Raw genomic sequence first — 17,335 nt, 5'->3', positions numbered from 1 at the left:
AGCACAGGCTCAGTAGTTGTGGTGCACGGGCTTAGTTGCTCCATAGCATGTGGGATCTTCCCGGACCAGGGCTCGAACCTGTGTCCCCTGCATTGGCAGGCAGATTCTTAACCACTGCGCCACCAGGGAAGTCCCTGTCTTAGGTATTTTAACGATACCTTGATCTCTGTTCAAGCCAGAGAGCTGAACAAATGACCCACTTTTCTTCTTATAAATAAAAAAAAAATGTTTTATGTCATTTTAGCATGATTCCTTGATTTCCTCACAGACGACACTTGGAAATCTTTTCTCACACTTGAACACATTAAAAACATCCTTTCTAGAGAACAGGGATTCCTCCCTCCTTTATAATGACATCTTAGGCTAAAAACGAGCCCAAGGGCTTTGTCAAAACCTGGAGTTAACCACCTCCTGTCAGATATGTCACTCTTCTGTCAAAAATAAAGAACTAATATTTCTGAAAGCCACTGAAAAGTAAGAAGTAGATGGTATGTAATATACCGCCACTCTAACTTTAAATATCAATATAAGAGGAGGTATTTTCAACAGCATCATTGTGACTTCAAGCATTTTCAGAGCCCCTGCCATGAGCTAGGCACTGGGTTCCTCATCTTCACACACAGGCACATTTAGTCCAGCCCAGCTCTTTTCACCTACTTCAATTCAGATGTGACATCTTCCCTCCTCTGCCTAATGCTTCTTTCTATTTCCTGAATTCTTCACCTTCAACCTTCTTAACCTTCCACAATCTTTTTAACCCTTCTTTCCTCTGTATCTTCAACAACTTCTCTATTTTACCTTGCTGTCAGCATTTAAATAGTATTCAAATTCACTTTCAAAGAAAAAACAAAATCAAATGAAAAACCTGATCTCTTCCTCCCCCTCTGAAGAGCCAGACTGCTCTACCCCGCTGTCTACCAGCCTCATCACCCGGCACCCCTGGGCATTCCCCAATCTGGCTTCCACCCCACTCCACCCAGCCCCACCAAAACTGCTCTCAGTAAAGGCAACATCCTCACAGCAACAAATGGAAGAAGCTTTCTGTTGACTGCATCTCACTTGACCAACTTTTGGAACTCCTTTGGTTTTTTTCCACACCACCTTCTCTGGGTTTTCTTCCTCACTCCGGCTGCTTTGCTCTTTCTGCTCAGTCTGTACGTCTGGAACCACTCAAGGCTTTATCCTAGGCCCTTTCTCTTCTCACTGTTGCCTACCCATAAAATATTACTAAAATCAATGATTATTAAAATTCATTGACTTCAGTGAACATTTATATGAGCATAGCTACAACTCTGTCTTTCTACCTCTGGCTTCCCCTCTGAGTTCCAAACCCATATATTCGACTATAAATATCTCCATGAATGGCACAGAGTGTTCAATAGCTGTTTGTCAAATAAATAAAGGAATTCATTGTGGTCTATAATTTTAGACATTCCTAAGAAAGACCATAACTCACCCTTAGAATCAGACTTTGAATGGACTCCAGGAGTCTAACTGGAGAGAAGCACATTATTTACATTGCTGGAAAACCTAGTTCATTTAATGAGGTTCTGTTCAGAGTACTCTAGGGATTTTGAAGATATGTAAGATAACACTTCAATTAAATCCTCCGAGCTCTCTGCAGTAAATCTGTCAGATGGTAAATGCTCTATAGATCTGCCATGGATCAAGAAGAAAGTCTTCCCTTTCTCTTCCTATATTTGTATACTTTATCAGTTAAGGACTGTGTCTTATTTACTTCTCATTTCCCTGTACCAAGCATTGTCCCTTGTATATATATATTGAGTACTTAATACATGTGGAAGGAAGAGGGCAGGGTGGGGAAGAAAAGGAGAGCAGGAGAGAAAATAGAAAATAAATAGGGCTGCTCTTTCTTAATCTTTTTGCTTTGAAATCACTTTGCTTTGATATTACTCGGATAGTCCAGGCTGTGTCATTAATTAGAAAATGACAATTAGTAGATTTTATTTCTAATTTTGTTACCCTCTTTGGACTCTTGTAGAGGAAGAATGCATTCACTGCTTTAATCTGCAGTATAACTAAACTAGTACCAGGCACTGCTGCTCATATTTCTACCAAATTTGAGTCTTTTAATAAGGAAGTAATATCCGGAGAATATCTTTTGTCAAGGGATTTATTACTCTACCCCTGCTCTCATTTTTACAGTCTCTCTTTCTCCAGTTTTCTTCACCTGAAGATGTGGTTCTCAAAGTGTGCTCCCTGGTCAGCATCATCACTGTCACCTGGAAACTTGTGAGGAGTAAACATTCCCCAGGGAGCCCAATCCCTAACCTATTGTATCAGAAAGTCCTCCGGAGGCGGAGCCCAGTCAGCTGTTTTAACAGGCCCTATAGGTAATCCTAATGTCTGCTCAGGTTTGAGAACCACAGATGTAAAGGAATTCTGCGCATCTTTAGGCCAGCTCTAACGACTTTCTTTGTAACATCTTGTCTTGCTGTACAGAGTTAATCACTCTACTTTCTACTTCCACAGCTTCCAGCTTCCATTAGTTTTGTCCCACTTTACAAATGTTTTATTACTTACCACTTGGTAATACAGCTAACTGGTTCTGCATTTTTCTGTCCCCTGCTCTCTTCTAAAATTTCTGTGTACAGTTCACAATTCAAGCTTAGGCTAGCGGCATAAGGAGTAGAAATAATATCATCATGTATGTAAATTGTAAAGGGCCCGAACATGGTGATTATTAAGTACTAATATACAGTAGCAGGCAGGTTATCTTGTAAAGGATAGGATTTCAGGTCTGCCTGTATTTTGCTAACTGTAACTTAACAGGGTTTGGCGGTTTTGGTTAAAGGGGTGTTAATACTATGCTTGTTTGTTTTTCTCTACCAGTCTTTCCACTCTCTTTATTCTAAGATAGATACCATTCTTCATGGTGATTTATAGTGGTGTGGAGTTGACAGATCCTCTGTTGTGATTTTATATGGAACTGTTTTCCTTTTGGACATAGAAACTTTCCTCAGGTGGACAGAAATCAGTTTCAAAATGTTTCAGATCAGAAAATAAACTGCATGTGAGTGCTGCTTTTCATACTATGATGACCATTGTTTTTGTTATCTAAGAAGTTGAAAGGAATATCTATGATCTGGTGTTTATTTTACATATTCTGTGAAGAAAATATGCATTATCATAATACCTGGCCTCCCGGTCTTCCCCGCTGATCCTGGGAATCCTCGACTTCCAGGAAAACCAATGGATCCTCGATCACCTTTAAGACCTGGAGGACCTATATGGTAAATGAAGAAAAAAAAAAAAAAAACCCAGAACAGTGGTAATAATTCATTTTGCATGAAGATTTGAGAGAATAATGAAACAATCTAATTTCACTAATGGATATGAAGGAGGTGAATCTCCAAATGGAGGAACAATGTCTTTCTTAAACTTTCATGTGTAAAAATTGATAGATAACAGTAACAGTAAGTAGAAACATAGTGCATTTAGTACCCTGTAGATATTCAATATGTAACAGATTGTCACTAAAAATAAAAACACACAAGAAAAAAAAATCTTAGAGTTTTAACTGGAAGCCTTATATAGTCTAATCAGGAATCTTCAAATGGCAGAATTTTGCTACAGCTGAAATGATAACTTTGAAATGTAAGCTAAAAATTGGACTTTTAAGATTTGTCCCAGAAAAATCACAAGTCAAGCAATGAGAAGTATCAAAGAATATTTATTAAAAAAATACTGAGGCCCTAGTGCAGGAATATATTACTCTATCTCTCATGCTCTTGTTTTTACATACTCCATTGTAATCCCAAACAATAATGTAGCCGTGTGTGTGTGTGTGTGTGTGTGTGTGTGTCCCAGGCACAGGGAAAGTATTCACTAAACATTTTTTTAAAGTAAAAGGTTATAGGTAATTCTCCTTGGCATGCTTCCAAGGAAATGGCATGCTGAAATGAATTTCTATTATATTATTTTGAGATAAAGCACAGTTTAATATAATATCCACCCCAGTACATGAGTAACAATTATAATATATTTAATATACTGATTATTTAATACTACTAAGCACGTATATCTTCTCAGATTTTCATATCATGGTTTCGAGTCAAGCTGAGTTTAGTGGGCTCATTTGCATGTATAGGTATTTTTTGTTTGTTTGTTTTTGTTTTGTTTTGTTGGTACAGGGTTTCTTTTGTCTTTTCTTTAAACACTCCCATTGTAATATTTATTTATTTATTTGTTTGGCTGCACCAGGTCTTAGTTGTGGCACATGGGATCTTTTAGTTGTGGCATGTGGGATCTTTAGTTGAGGCACGTGAACTCTTAGTTGCAGCATGTGGGATCTAGTTCCGTGACCAGTGATCAAACCTGGGCCCCCTGCATTGGGAGCACGGAGTCTTAGCCACTGGACCACGAGGGAAGTCCCTATAGGTGGGATTTTAGTAAGCCTGCTTAAATCAGGAAGTAGAATTATCAAGACAGTCCATCATATACTTTTAACTTCCTGATTCCCTACCAAACATGGGGCAAATAGGCAATCTGGCAAAGAAAAAAACAGATTGCAGCAATCAGGTAGGAAAGATGCCTAGTAACTTGAATATTTTTGCTGCAGTGCACCAACTCAAATGGCAACCTAAAAATCTAACAGAGTCAATTTATCACTCCAACAATGAAATCTACCTCTCTTTTTTGAGGGGCCAGATAATGCCTATTTGTGTATATGAGCAATACCAACAGCAGCAGACTAAACCCTCACTTAAAGAATCAAAGCAGCTTTGCAACGGTATCTGTCTAGGGTGATAACAAAAGCTGAAACTTTTAAATCCCTCTTTCTATTTGATTCCGAAACAGCTACAAAAGATGTTCCCAAGATGAAGCTTTGGAAGGCAAGTTGTAGCCCAGACTGAACTTTTATGGTTGAGTTATAAAGCTTTGATAATTGCAATTTGTAATGGAGGAGTTGACAGACCTTTGACAATAGCCGCTCTGGCAGATAATATAACACTGGTTACTTCCCCTGCTTATGACATTAATGCACCATTGCTAAGATCTGCTGGGTGCCAGTCAAGTAGAAAGACTTTTCTGAACAAAGAATCTTACCTGGTATTACTTTCAAAGGCAAACCAACAATTGATATATATATATATATATATATATATATATATATATATATATTTCTAAAAGCTTTTTTTTAAGGTAAACTTTATATATTGGCTTTTTAAGCACTATGATATAAAGGGCTGGCATGTGTCAAATTCATGCTTTTCATTTTTAAAAATTGTTTTTCTGATGTAACCTGGGCTGGTTGATACATTGATCAGAAAGAAGAACAGTTTATATAATCAAAACACAGAAAATTAAGATCAAGTCCCTGGTATTTAGACATTTCTTTAGCAGCACAAACTATTCTAGTTATCATTAGACGGAGCAGTATACTCCCCACCTTCAAAAAGCATGCAGGTATTTGATTTCTAGCCATGAATAACATGATGATCATGTTACTGTTATTATCTTTATTTTTTTGAAAGCAAAGAAAGTTCATGCTCTTTCTCTTTTTCTGTCTTCTATTATTGTCTTTCAAAATATTGCTTTCAGGATTACAGAAGAAAATAATTTGAAACAATTTTGCTCTAAGTAAGATACAGAGAGTGGCTGACAGCAAAGGGAAAAGTCATCTGTATTCTAGTCAGTATTTACATTGAGATTGCATAGGTTTAAGCAGATAAATTCCAGTTAAGGACCATATAAGGAGTATAATCCAATTTGCCTTTGATTTACATTAGTTGTTTTTTTTTTTTGTATCTTAAAAACCAGGTAACCTCCAAATATATTCAATGTGAAGATGGTTTTCATATTTTCCTTCACATGTGACCTAAAACTAGGTCGGCCAAATACTGTTTGCAGTCAGTGATATGGTGAGCACTCTCTAGACTAATGAACAACCCCATGTTGTTAAAGCACTTAACTTTCTTTAAAAATCAAGAGTCACTGCTTACCATTCAGAACATGATAGTGATTATCATTTGATATCATTTGATATGCCCTCAACACACACAAACATACACATGCGGACACACACACACACACACATACACACACACACATGCCACACAGGGAACCAGTCAAATAACTGATTCCCCCTACACACATTCACAGATGTACATTACCTAGCCCTGCAGTATATGATGGAGTAGTTACCGTACCTACTGGACCTGGAATGCCTTGTGGACCAACTTCTCCAGTGGGACCTCTATCTCCTTTTTCACCTGGAGGTCCAGGAGGACCTTTAAAAAATAAATGACAATTACTGATCATAGGCTTAAAGCATAGGTAAAATAGATTTGTCATTTGTCAAGACAGTTACGTAGGTAAATCCAAAGCCTTTTATTTGTTGCACAATTACACAGAATGAATGAGACTAACCTTCCTGAATGGAAGCATACCCTGCTACTGAGTAGTGCAATGAGATAGCTCTAAGTTAGACAACCTAATTACGGACTAAATACTTCTGTGTGCCAAGCAGTGTACTAGGTTCTCAGATGCTGGGGGCAGAGAAAGACAGTGAGTCAATCAATGATGGCACAAATCCACATTAGTATTGTGTAGCTACTGGGTATGAAACCCAGTGCCCCTAAAACTGAGCTCCCTTGCCAAGTTTATGATTAACCTCTCTATCCAAAATTTTATTCCCCTTCTTGACCTACCCCTGTTCCCCTCAGGACTGAGGAATATCAAAGAAAAGGGGGATTGAAACCAAGCAGGACCCTGCAGGGCCTTCCTGGGTACAAAAGCACCCTCCAGGTGCCCTGTTTCTTGTTTGCAGAAAAAAGGCTTTAGTTTCCTAGGCCTTCCCTGAGCCCCAAAGAGCAGGCACAAGGAGTTAACAATGAGAGGAGTGAGGGGATGCAGAAACAAAGGAGAAGCAGTCAAGCAAGGTAGCTAGAATGATAGTTCGGAGTCCTAGTTCCTCCTCAATGGGTATACATGACAATCTGACACATATCTTTTAGTCGATCTGTAGAAACTAAGCCCTTCACCCATGTGGAGGATGGTGACTACACGCTGACCACTAGTATGTAGACCCCACACTGGCTGGAACCAGAAGGTTGATGATTAAGCTTCTGGGAGCATCACCCTGTTACCTCACCACCAGGCAGATTTCACTATATTAATTTAGATGCTCTGTGGAAAATGTATAAGTCAAGTCATGTGTGATACCCTCAAGGGAAACAAAAATCCACACAAAGTAGACAACCAAAAACCCTATCATTGAAAATGATACCCTCGGATATTAGAAAAATGCAGATCAGCAAGAGGAGCAGTGGTTGAAAAGACTTAATTGAGGAGGTAGGATGCGAAGGGGATTTTGAAGAATGGGGAGAATGAGAAGAAAGAGAATGCTGGGTAAGTAGAAAGATGCGGGGAAGGGCAGGAAAGTGAAAATGAGTAAAGGAATAACTTTTCAAGTAAAATATTAGGTAGAATCCCTAGATAGATATAGACATTATAAAATAAGTCGGAGAGGTTGCAGGGAAAATTTTGACTACCTGGCATGACAATTACCAAGGTGTCCCCCAGTACTGAGTTTGATCAACACTGATTTAGTCATTTGAATTTTCTGTGCCCAGCAAAACAGATATCTAGTGATCACCTCTTTAGAATGATGGCACTGAGTATGTCCCTCTTCTACATGGAGTGCCACAGGACAAGTGTTATTCCTTTCCTTTAAAGCAGAACACTTAGCAATTTCTTTTCAATTCCAAAAGGAAGAAATGAACCTGGACATACCATAGAATAATCAAATAGTGATGTTTTAAAAGAGTCATTTTCAATTTCCGTGGTTCAAGGACAGCAAGGATAACACACAACTATGTTTAGCATCACTGGTTAGAGAGCACTTGTTTACAAATTTTAATCGGGTGGGGAGATATGATACTTGAAAGATTCTAAGAAGGGGCTCCATAAATAATGATAATCTTATGAGTAAATATATTCTGTCCATTTTCTTTGCTTCTTTTGAAATCCTTGTCCCTTGCCTCTCTCCATTTTTCTGATCTGTTTCTGATTTTTCAAGGTCCAACTTGAGTTTTAGCACCTTCCTTCCCTGGTGACTTAATTTTCCAGATATCGTTGCTCTTCTCAATGGCACATCATTCATTTCCCTTCATACACACCATTGGGCTGTAAGGTTTTATTGCATTTTCATTACAATAGTAACTACATACTATAGGAAATATAAAAGCCTAGAAAAAATGAGGAAAATATAATACATAATTCTATCATCTTAAGAGAATAATCACTAACATTTATTTTCTGTTTTTGTTGTATATTTTTTGTTTTTTGTTTTTTACATAATCATCATGCAAATTGCATACTACTGGGCATTAAGTAGTTGTAGTAACAACTAGCAAATTCTCCTAAGCTATAGCTTAATGATGGAAACATATATTAAGGTGTCCACAAGAGATGTCATGGTTCTACATCAATGGGAATCTACGCATCTTCTATTCCTGCAGAATGTAGTTTCTCCCAACAAAGGGGTTTTAATTCCCACAACCGTGAACACAGCTGCGGTTCATTCATCTCTGCACAGTGACAATGGAGGGGGCAAGCAGGACAGAAAGACTCAATTTGCAGCTTGAATTTTGCTGAGCAAATTAAAGGGAAGCAAATCCACAGTACTCCAGGATGGCATTTTGAAAAAAAATTGCACATGAAAAGACTGTGATTCAGTGATTAGGGCTCTAAAGCAAGACAGACATTCCAGGAAAAACTAGAAGGTGTGAGACAAGAAACAAGGGACACAGATTAGCTCTGGGCTCTTAGCCTCTGAGATCAAGAGTTTTCACCATTTCTTTAATAAGTAAGAAATGGAACTCACTATCTTTTCAATTATTTTGCATGTAACTATGTATAGTAACTGTACACAGCTCAAATGTTGGAGCACTAACTCAATCATAACAAATACATCTATGCTATTTTATAAAATTCAGGGTTAAAGATCCCTCTTTGTCTATTTCTATATAAAAATGCTGATACCAGGTACTTGAATCCCAGAGTAAGAAAACCAGGTAAAGTCTTTCCTTCAAGAGTTCTGAGTGTGTTGGATGTTACATTTTTATTGTTATCTTAGTCTTCATGTAACATTAATCTCACCCATTACATTCTGTTTAAATTCTGTAATTTGTTATGTGTCTTCGACTGCCTAGAGCAAACTGTGGAAAGCATCTCAATGGTTTAAGTGTCTTTTTGGTAGTTTGGAGGGATAGAAGTACACAGATCATATACTACTTTCTCTTAGCTTCTTATGTAGAACTTTTGAGAACATTATCAACGTAATGCTCTCATCTACCTTCCAAAACTGGTCTCTCCAATCCTGCTGTTGCTCACATCCTTATCATACTGCAGCTGGACTAATCTAGAGGGTTCTTTATTAAAATCTGGTGTGAATATATTTTGTCTATTCCACCCTCATTCATTCATTTATTTCAGTTTAAAAACAAATGTCTGCATCAACAGACATTTGTTTTTATGTATCATTCTACATAAAGAAATGTAGCCATTTATTCTGCCACGTTATGGAAAAAAAGAATGAAGAACTTTAAGTCTGAGACTTCAAGTCTATTGTAGTCACCTTCTTGGTTCTGAGTTACTATTTAACCTTTCAAAATTCTGTCCCGTAATCACATCAACAACCACCTCTGTGCATCAATAATGGACACAATGCTTCCTGGTAGCTCTCTTGCTAACATATGTCAAAGGACACTAGATTAATATTGTTCGAAACATCTGATCTGCCCTAGATCAAGAACCCATAAGAATTCCACTATTTTTCATCATCTTTAGTACCATCTAACTGCAAAGTTAGAGGGATAATTCATAAATGCTATAGCAGTAATTTGCCATGAACAATTCCCTCTATAAAACACACCACCAAATCCGCTATTAGCTGTCTCCCTATGATTTTTTGTTTTTAAGGAAAACTAAGACATCTACTTAGCCACAGAGATGTACTGATTTAAAATACTCAGTAATTTAAAAATATCATAGATCAAAATTACCCAATTTACTGGGAAAGAAAACCCAGGAACATCACATCATTTAAAATCCTCAGATGATAACATAGCACTAATAATATCTGCCAAAATTTCCAGAGCTATTCTTCTCCATGTCGTGTTCATTACGATCATAAATTTCCTACTTTGTTCTCAATCCTGCCTCACATGTAGATCACCATAAAAATCCGCCAAGTCTTCTAGGCTGCTGCTATTTAAACCTCTTTATTTTTTTTCTTTTTTCTTCCAGTTTTCATGCTCACTGACTTAGAGGTGTTTAATCTGGACGAAGCCTTAAAGCTTGCTTAGTCAAACATAATTATAGAGGTCTGAGAGTGAATTCCCAAGGTCTTAAAGCCAGTTGGGTAAAATCAGAACTAGAATACTTCTTTCCTGATGTTCTAGGCTATACTTTTCCAAAATTAATTGATTTCATTTTGGGCATCTGTTCTTTCATTATTCCTGAGATGAATTTTTCTTTTACATAGTGGTTAAAGACACAATTCATTTCTTAAATCCCAATAATTAATTGCACAAATCTCCAAATTCAAATTCTATCAATCACTTCTTCTTCTTTATCATGACAATTGATCAACTGATACATTTTTTTCTCTTTTTGGTGCTTTTAGTTTCTGGAAAAAAAATATGCTTAAAATTTTTCCACATAACCACTGCTTTCAGCAATGAGTCATATTTTATTTCTCTTAATTTCTCTTAAGTTCCTTCCTCAAATGTTTAACAACTTTGTCTTTTAAAGTCATGTTATCCCCCACTCCCCACCAAATTCTGCTTCACCATTTCATTTCAACAATGAAATTTCATTTAGTCCTTTAGACTTTAATTGCTATAATTACTTGAGAAATATATTAAAATATCTCTACCTCTTTAATCTTCATAAATATTTAGTAATTGCTAACATAAAAGAGGAGGGACACCAAGTAATGACACTGATCCTACAACCAACATTAGATAAAGCACTCATTAATTAATACAATGTCTCTCTTGGGTTATAGTTTAATATTTATTAAAAATTATGACTAGATGCTGTAGAGGATATAAAAACTAGCCCGTAATTTTAATGAACTTACTGTTTCCAGTAAGAGACAACATTTCGATAGAAGACAGTATGAGATATTTTTAGATATGACAATCATATTAGGAATTCTCTTGTGAAAGAATACTTAATGTTCAAAAGTAAGCAAGATATAAATGTCAGCAAGAGTATTACTACAGTGGGACCAGAGAAAGCTTCATGGAAGAGGTTGCATGTATGTCATCTATGGACATTAATGATAGATAAGATATTTTCAGATACAAATAGAAGAGGAAAGATATTCTTTCAAGTGAAGGAAAAGCCATGAGGCAGGATGTAAAAAGTATTGGGCATGTCAGAATCACAGTAAAATCAATTGAAATATTTGGTGTCAAAAAGGGAAAAGACAGGGAATGAGGCATTCAAAAGTAGTTAAGAGAAGCACTACAGAAGAACTTGAGCGCTGCAGAGAAAAGTGTATGTGTAATAAGGAGGTGATAGAGAGTCTCTTTGCAATCTAGGGTGTCCCTCTAGGAAGGCTGCATTCTAACAAGAGTGTAGAAAGGATTGTAGTCTGAAAGACTGAGGCAGGAAAGGATTGCAAGACTATTTCAATAGTCTGGCAGAGTAATGATAAGAATAGTTTACACAGAATATAAAGGAGTGACAAGGGGTTAGAGAATGTGGAACATAAGAAGTAATGGTATTCCGGGAGAAAATAACAACAACAATTAAAATTTCTACCTTGGAAATCTGGAAGAATGACATTGCCATTACAAAGTGTAACTTCATAGGAAAAGGTGCGGCTACAAGATATCTGGCGAGAAGCACAGTTTACAGGACTTCCTAAACTAAGGGAGAAAAAAAGTCTGGTGGATCCGTCGAAACCCCTTCCTACTTCCCTTCAGAATGAGTTCATCCCTCAGGGAGTTCTACTTTCTCTGACCTATACAGCCAATGCTGGTCCTTGTCCTGAAAACTTACTGCCTCCTAAGAAAATTAAAACCCCAAAGGGTACTCTTCCACGCCCTGTTGACCACGTTTGGCATAACCCTATTCGAAGAAATAAGTTCAAATATCTGATTGACCATCCCGTTTCCCTAACGGGAGCTGGAAGGGATATTTCTTTTCTGTACGATGTTAAATATGTTAAAGGAGAGACTAGGGAGAGCGCAGTTTGTTCCCCACAAATGGATTGTTCATTACAGTCACGTGATGGTGTCCTTGTGCCTCGTAAGCCAAAGAAACTAACAGATACTTTGATTCCTGAAGAATTTCATATTGTGTCAAATACAGGAGTTTCAGGTTTGGAGTGTTATGATGACAAATATACTACTCTCCTCACAGATAGTGAAAATAGACTATTGCTCTTCCCATCCATGAAACCTAATAAAAGAGTAGAAGTGGTCCAGCTGAATGATGTGATGGATGCTATGCTAGAGAGGGCTGGTGTGGAAAATCAGGCATATACAGGGCCAACCAAGATGCACAAACTACTTCATATATTGAAGAAGGAACAGACCATTTATAATATAGTATTTCATGAACTTATTCGACAAGTCAGTGTGGACTGTGCAGATAGAGGAGAACTACTATCCAAAATCAGAGAGCGGTATGTATAAATGCTTGATCAAATTGCCTGGCATATGACTGACTTCTACAAAGACATGGTAACTCAGCGAGTGATGGACCAGCGCATTTTAGAAGAACTGTTCAATTTTAATAATGTTATTGAGGAACTGATCAGGGAGCTGTGTTTGGTTCAGGCACATGATATGAAATTAACAAAGGAAGCAGAGAAGGCCCACAGAGCTTTGGCACAAGCTCTTTTAGACGCTGAAAAGAATGCCAGAATTGTAGAAGAATATCATGACTTATATACGTTACAAAGAGGAAGGATGGAGAGTGATATTAAACAGTTAATGGCAGAAAGAGATATCTGGAGCTCAGCCACATATGAATTGTCCATAAAGGTAATTGAAAGAAATAAAGTCATGTTGGCTAAAAGACTTTACCTCAATGAAAAAGGCTGGAATAAATATACTAAGCATTTCATCATACTGCTGTCAACTAAGGACACTGCAGACCTTGCACTGTTGCAGAAGTTGACGGAGAAATGGAGAAACTTAGTGAATAAATTTAAACAGGAAGTGGAACAAAATGAAGAGTCTACAAGAGAAAAATTGCAAAGTGTTAAGGATGGCCTCATCAAATGGCAGCAGTTCTTCAGAAATAATATTGGAAAAGACATTCTATCCCCTAGTAAAGAAAATAGATTTGAATCAGTTGTTCAAGACTTCAAGCAGTGGCAAAAGATGTTGACTGAAGACAAAGACAAATTTTCTGGGGATCTCCTAGTGTCAAAATATGATTGTCTCAAGATTATTAAACGTTTACAGGAAAGCTGGGCAGATATTGGGCTTGGGATATTTAGTCACCATAAAAGTATGGAGGGAAAGTTACCACCAGAGCAGAAGCACATGGAGGAAATTGTGAAAAGTACAGGAAGACTCTACAAAGAATTTGAAATAAGAATAAATGGGGATAATGGTATCTCTAAAATTCTTCCAAGTTTGGTTAGTTCTCTTGAATTCTGTTCTTTCAAGTTGGAAAGCCTGCTGGAGTTTCCTGAACTGCTTCTTGAAGAATGGGAGGGACTTAATGAAAAAAGTAATGAAATGAAATCTCAGTTGGATGCATCGTTAAACGTTATTGGTACTGTTCCGCAGTACATAGATGTGGATTCTGGCTCGTAAGTTCCCATAGCTCTCTGCTGGGTAGAAGGGGATCCCCACGTCTCAACTGCATTTTCTCAGTACTTCGCCTCAGCAATGGGTATTTGGGGTCAGATAAAAAACTTTGACATCCTCTTCCTCCAAGTAAGAAAGCCATCTGACTGGGAGCTGGAGGGTGAGGGAGTCCTGGGTTCTTAACTACAGCAGTCTAGGGTGGAGTTTCTGCCTCCCTGAGCTGAGAAGGGGAAGAGCGGGAGTAGTTTCGGTTCAAATACCATAGACTCTTGCCTTTCCTACTGAATCTTCATAAATTGTCTTGAATATAAGTTTCTTCAGTTGCTGTTTGTCCTTAGAACCATTTCCAGAAGCTTTCAATGGTTTTTGTTTTGTTTTAGTAATTTTCACTAATTTCACTGGAGAGTGGGTCACCTTTTCTCCTCCCACTGCCATGTTGGAAGTTGATCTCTTGAGAGGATTTTAAAACTCATTCTTCTCAAAAAAAAAAAAAAAAAAACAAAGTGTAACTTCATAAAAGGGAAGTGTTACTTTAAGGCATATACATTTGCTCACCCACCATATACCAGGCACTCTAACAGGTGCTGTGTATGGAGAGACAGACAAGAGAGACAAGACCCAACCTCATGGAATTCGCATTTTATTCGAGAAGATCTGTGATAAACAAATAAGCAAATGTATATATGAAACAGTATCATGTAGTTTTAAATACTATGAGGAAGTTAAAGCACACCATGATATAGAGAGATAGTAAGAATGGGGAGGGAGAAATTATCACTAGAAAGGTAACTTTGAGTGGATCTAAGGAGAACAGAAAGCTAAGAGAACATTTAAAGGGAGAGAGCTCTCTAGTGCACATTATGACAGCAAGAAGTGAAACCAGCACTTCCTGCTTGTTAACTTATACTGTTCAATGGCACTTTCATTCTTCCAGCTCTTCCAAGCTAGACAGAGGGAAAATTAGAAAAGAGGGCCGATAAGGAGATGGGTGCCAGATCAGGTAGGAGTTCAGATTTTATTCCAAGCTCAATGGGAAGATATTGGAGGGTTTTAAGAGATAAAAGATCTAATCATATGTTATTAACATTATTATTTCAATAACACTCTTTTGCTCTCTGTAGAATGGATTAAGAGTAGAATCAGGGAGAACAATTGGGAAGCTGATGTAGTACACCAGGCTGTAATACAGTTGCTTGAATTAGAGTCATAGCAGAGGAGACAGTGAGAAGGAGTTTTATCATATGGAAGAAGAGTTAACAGGACTCATATATGGATTGGATACAGGGAGTGAGAGAAAGAGAGAAATCAAAGCTTGCTTCCAAGACCTTGGAGTGAGTTACTAGTTGGACAATGACTCAATTGACAGATAAGACTAGAGAACCAACAGATTTGAGGGGTGGATGAGGGTAGGTGCTCTCAAGAACTAAGGGCTTGGCGCAGGTTCGATCCCTGGTCAGGGAACTAAGATCCCACATGCCGTGTGGCATGGCCAAAAAAAAAAGAGAGGGAGAGGGGGAGGGGGAGGGGGAGGGGGAGGGGGAGGGTGGATTTGTAAAGTTGGGGATATTTAATTGAAATCCCAAGTGGAATTCGAAATCCCAAGTGGAATGTCTAACTGTTAGAGTGAAAGCTGATTAATTCAATTTTTCTTTATCATTGGTTTCAATGTAATACTTAAAGAAAACATGCAGTAGAGGCTTCCCTGGTGGTGCAGTGGTTAAGAATCCGACTGCCAATGCAGGGGACAAGGGTTCAAGCCCTGGTCCGGGAAGATCCCACATGCCGCACAGCAACTAAGCCCATGCGCCACAACTACTGAGCCTGCCCTCTAGAGCCTGCGAGCCACAACTACTGAGCCCGTGTGCCACAACTACTGAAGCCCGCACGCCTAGAGCCTGTGCTCCACAACAAGAGAAGCCAATGCAATGAGAAGGCCATGTACCGCAAAGAAGAGTAGCCCCGCTAGCCGCAACTAGAGAAAGCCTGCATGCAGCAACAAAGACCCAACTAAAAGAAAGAAAGAAAGAGAAAGAAAGAAAGAAGGAAAGACAGAAAGAAAGAGAAAAAAAGAGAAAGAAAGAAAGAGAGAAAGAAAGAAATTTATAAAAAAAAGAATACATGCAATATATTCTATACCAGTTAGCTATAAACATAATAATAAATATACCTGCAACATTACAACCCAACAAACAGCTATTTAGCCGCTTTCCCATCTCGCTCATCTTCTTCCTTTTCAAAAACGATCATTAACCTGAATTTTGTGTTTCTCATTTTCTTGCATTTTAAAAACAACCATTCTCATTAAATGTGTATGTGTAAATACACATTATTTACTTTTACTAAATCATGAGCATTAGAAACAAAAATCGTACTGTAAATAGTCTCTGGGACTTATTTTTTTAATTTTTCTTTTCTTGTAAAAATTTGGATATTAAGAGTTCCTAATTATCCTAAACTAGTGTTATGTAAGATGAAATCACATGGGTTTCTGTTTCTCTTATTCTAATAAGAATTAACAATTGAAAGTGTAAAGTAGAGCTTAACAGACATGGTAGCTAGAATAAGAAGATCCAACATGAATTTAACTAGTGTTACAGAGGAAAGGATAGAGAGAATTGTGAAGAGGCAATATTCAAAGAGACTGAAGCTGATGATGTTCCCAAATTTATGATAGACTTAATCCACAAATGTAAGTGGATTTAGGAAGAAAATGAAGTAAAACAAATGCCACATGGAAAAACTGTCGACATAAAAAACTCAGACTAATGAAATTGTAGGTATTAAAGACAAAGATAATGGCAAGCAATGTGGTCATAATCATTTTAAAAGCAATAAGAAAGGCCATAAACCAGAAGAAAATACGAATAAAAATAATAACTGTTACCCTAAGAAATATGTATGTGGTAAAACAATTTTAAAGATCAAGGACAAAATAGAAAAAATGAAATCAAAACATCTCACCACCAATGGACTTTCACTAAACAAATCTCCAAATAATACTTCAGGAAGAAAAAAATGATCCCAGAAGAGATGTCACAGATACATTTAGGAGGAGGAAAAACTGGCAAACTCATGGGCTAATCTATATAAATATTGTCTGTATCATGTAAGAAAAACAATCTTGACTTAATTCTTGGTTTAAAAAATACATAAAATAGAAATGAGCTATACTCAAAGACAGCAGGAAACCAGGGAAGAGGGTCATCAGAGTGTTTTAATTTCCTTGTATATTTGAGGATGAAGGTGAAGATACTGATCAACTTGTGACTTTAAGATAAATTTTAAAGATGACTATCAGCAAAATAAAAATAAATATAAGGTTTCCAAAATCTTTTTGGTGCCCTTGATAGAGAGAAAAGTTTAATGAGAAAAATTTCAAATAATACTAAAGTTGACATGGAAGGAAAGCAAAAGGAACATGGGACTGGACAGAAATGGAGCATAAAATGACAGTAGAAATAAATATGGTGAAAAGAGATGGCCAGATTGCATAGTAAATATTAAGAACTATTCTTTACAAGAGACAA

The 17,335-nt window shown here is 37.4% G+C and overlaps 2 protein-coding genes across 3 annotated transcripts in view; one reads left to right on the top strand and one right to left on the bottom strand.

Moving 5' to 3' along the window:
* MSR1 (macrophage scavenger receptor 1) overlaps positions 1-17,335 on the bottom strand; it is a 67,837-nt gene that overhangs the window by 29,536 nt on the left and 20,966 nt on the right. For both annotated transcript variants that reach the window (XM_070044626.1, XM_060291600.2), the window contains exons 6-7: positions 6,174-6,254; positions 3,158-3,247 (exon numbers count right to left, since the gene is read on the bottom strand). In XM_070044626.1, coding sequence (XP_069900727.1) covers positions 3,158-3,247; positions 6,174-6,254 — 171 coding nt within the window. The remainder of the gene's footprint in view (positions 1-3,157; positions 3,248-6,173; positions 6,255-17,335) is intronic.
* LOC115839813 (axonemal dynein light chain domain-containing protein 1-like) lies at positions 11,472-13,814 on the top strand. Its single transcript, XM_030831999.2, is given in 2 exon segments — positions 11,472-11,552; positions 11,853-13,814. Coding segments are annotated over 2 exon segments (2,043 nt in total).

The sequence above is a fragment of the Globicephala melas genome, chromosome 21, assembly GCF_963455315.2.
Source record: "Globicephala melas chromosome 21, mGloMel1.2, whole genome shotgun sequence".
NCBI classification, from domain to species: Eukaryota; Metazoa; Chordata; class Mammalia; order Artiodactyla; family Delphinidae; genus Globicephala; species Globicephala melas.
Note: the sequence above shows the minus strand (reverse complement) of the source record. Positions and strands in the feature narration are given on the sequence as shown.